Consider the following 2,200-nt stretch of genomic DNA (forward strand, 5'->3'; position numbering starts at 1 on the left):
GAATGATGATGGCAACAAATGTACAAATGTGCTTGACACAATGGATGTGATTGTGATAAGAGTTGTACGAGCCCCCAATAAAATGACTTTTAAAATAAATAAATAAATAAATAAAATATGTCCCCACAACAGCTCAATTAATAACTGCCAACACTTGGACTCAACCGCACTGACTTTCAGTAGGTGAACAGATCGACTGTGGCACATCCACACAATGAAACAGTACAGTGACAAAAAGAAATGAGTTGTCAAGTCATAAAACACAGTTATTTTAAATGCATATTACAAGTTAAACATACCAATCTGAAAATGCTGCATACAGTATGATTTCAACTTCACAACATTCTAGATTGGGTAAAACAAAACAATAAAGACAATAAAAACACTGTGGCTGCCATGGTATGGGGGAGATATGAGGGTGAGGAGAAAGGTGAATAGTGGAAGACCGAGAAATTTTTAGGGGAATAAAACAACAATGGGCCCTTGAACAATACAGGTGCTATGGGTGGCCAGCTGCCACATGATAGAATATCCATGCTTAACTGACAGCTGACCCTTGAACAACACACATTTGAACTGCAAAGGCCCACTTACAGGTGATATTGGGAGTATCTGCTTAAAAAGCCGAGTGGGTACTCTTTCTAGTAAGGGTGCTTATCCTCCACCCTTCCAATTCCACTGACTGGAGAACCACACATAGAGAAATGATTAGCATCACACCATGCTTTAAGCGGACAGTTGCAATACTTAGCTGAATAAACAACAGGGCTGGGTGGGGGCCAATCCATGTATAAAGGGGTCTGTGCAGTTCATACCAATGTTGTTCAAGTGTCAAGGATATTCTGCTTGATAATATAACGGTACATAACACAAATCATAAAACACAAAGAGTGAACCCTAATGGGAATTAAAAAGCTAGTAATAACCAATATTGGCTCATTGATAGTTACAAACACATTAATTAAGAAGTCAGCATTAAGGGCAATTGTATGCAGAAGGTAGGAGTATTTGGAAACTTGGAATTTCTGCTATTTTTTTCTGGAAAGCTAAAAGTGCACTACAAAATATTTTTAGAAAGTAGGTTGATTATGATCTGAGTTCCGAATTTGCTGTAATTGCTTCCATTCCCTATTTTACGTTAGAGCTACAACCTCACTTTGGAACACTCACTATGTAAACAGCAGTTAGACAATTGTTGGAGATGATAAGCAGTGATATTCTGACAAACCTCTTCAAGTGAACAAACTGAGGTTTGTTCTGCAGTTTCACAGGGTAAAAGCCTTAGAAGAAATAAAATTTTCAGAAACACTGAGTCCATCAGATAGCTGTATTTTTACAGTCTAATTATTAAGACTACATAGTTAGCAGGAGAAATAAATCACCAGCAGAGATCTTTAAATTTTCTAACATATAAATTATAAATATATTTCTTTACTGTTCAACATTAAGCCCATAATATCACCATTCTGTAAATGAAATGTTAAGATATTTTAATACCAGCCTGAGCCAGTTCTACATTGAAGGCTCTCAATGCGAATGCAGCACGTCGGGATTCTGCAGGGAGCAGCAGGGAGCATAAGTAGCTTTCATAATCTCGTCTCCTGTAACAAATAGGCAAAAAAGATAGTAATTCTTCACTTCCAATTTGCACACAAAAATATTAACCAACATTAGTTTCTGCTCAGAACTTGATTAAAAGTTCATATACTTTATACCTATTTCTCAACAATAGCGGGGGGAAAAAAATCTATTTGCCCCCAGTTCCTAACCAGTTAAAGAGATACATACATTATCGCTGTATGATAATTTGAACACCAAGTACACACACACATACACATATTAAGAAATTGAGACTTCATCTTGTCTCAGTATATGGAATCAGCATGGGGGAATCTGCAGACAGTGACTACATTAATGGCTTCTTAGGGGTCTGGCAGGGGAGGCTGGGAGAAATGGGGAGCTAGTAACAATGAGCACAAGAAGAAAATGCTCTAGAATGGGCTGTGGTGGTGGTGTACACTCTTCTAGCTATTATTGAACTGCTGAATTATATCCTATGTGCATTATGTGTCAATAAGACTGTTTCAAAAATGAAAAAAAAAAAGAGGTTGGGCTTGGTATATTTTAATTTGTTCTTCGTCAGTGGATTGATGTTGTTGCTGTTTTGTTGTACAGTGTTGCTTGGTTTTGCTCTGTCTTG

The 2,200-nt window shown here is 37.3% G+C and overlaps 1 protein-coding gene across 4 annotated transcripts in view; it reads right to left on the reverse strand.

The window, feature by feature from the left end:
- The window catches only part of NDUFAF6 (NADH:ubiquinone oxidoreductase complex assembly factor 6), a 39,412-nt gene that overhangs the window by 28,143 nt on the left and 9,069 nt on the right, over nt 1-2,200 (reverse strand). For 2 of the 4 annotated variants that reach the window (XM_004697467.2, XM_045298908.1), the window contains exon 2: nt 1,502-1,601. In XM_004697467.2, the coding sequence (XP_004697524.1) occupies nt 1,502-1,601 (100 nt within the window). Of the gene's footprint in view, nt 1-299; nt 346-1,497; nt 1,602-2,200 lie in introns of those variants that run through there. The other 2 variants (XM_045298881.1, XM_045298827.1) reach the window with 2 other exon arrangements.

The sequence above is a fragment of the Echinops telfairi genome, unplaced genomic scaffold (assembly GCF_000313985.2).
Source record: "Echinops telfairi isolate 266 unplaced genomic scaffold, ASM31398v2 ScPeMD7_1;HRSCAF=3_0, whole genome shotgun sequence".
Lineage (NCBI taxonomy): Eukaryota > Metazoa > Chordata > Mammalia > Afrosoricida > Tenrecidae > Echinops > Echinops telfairi.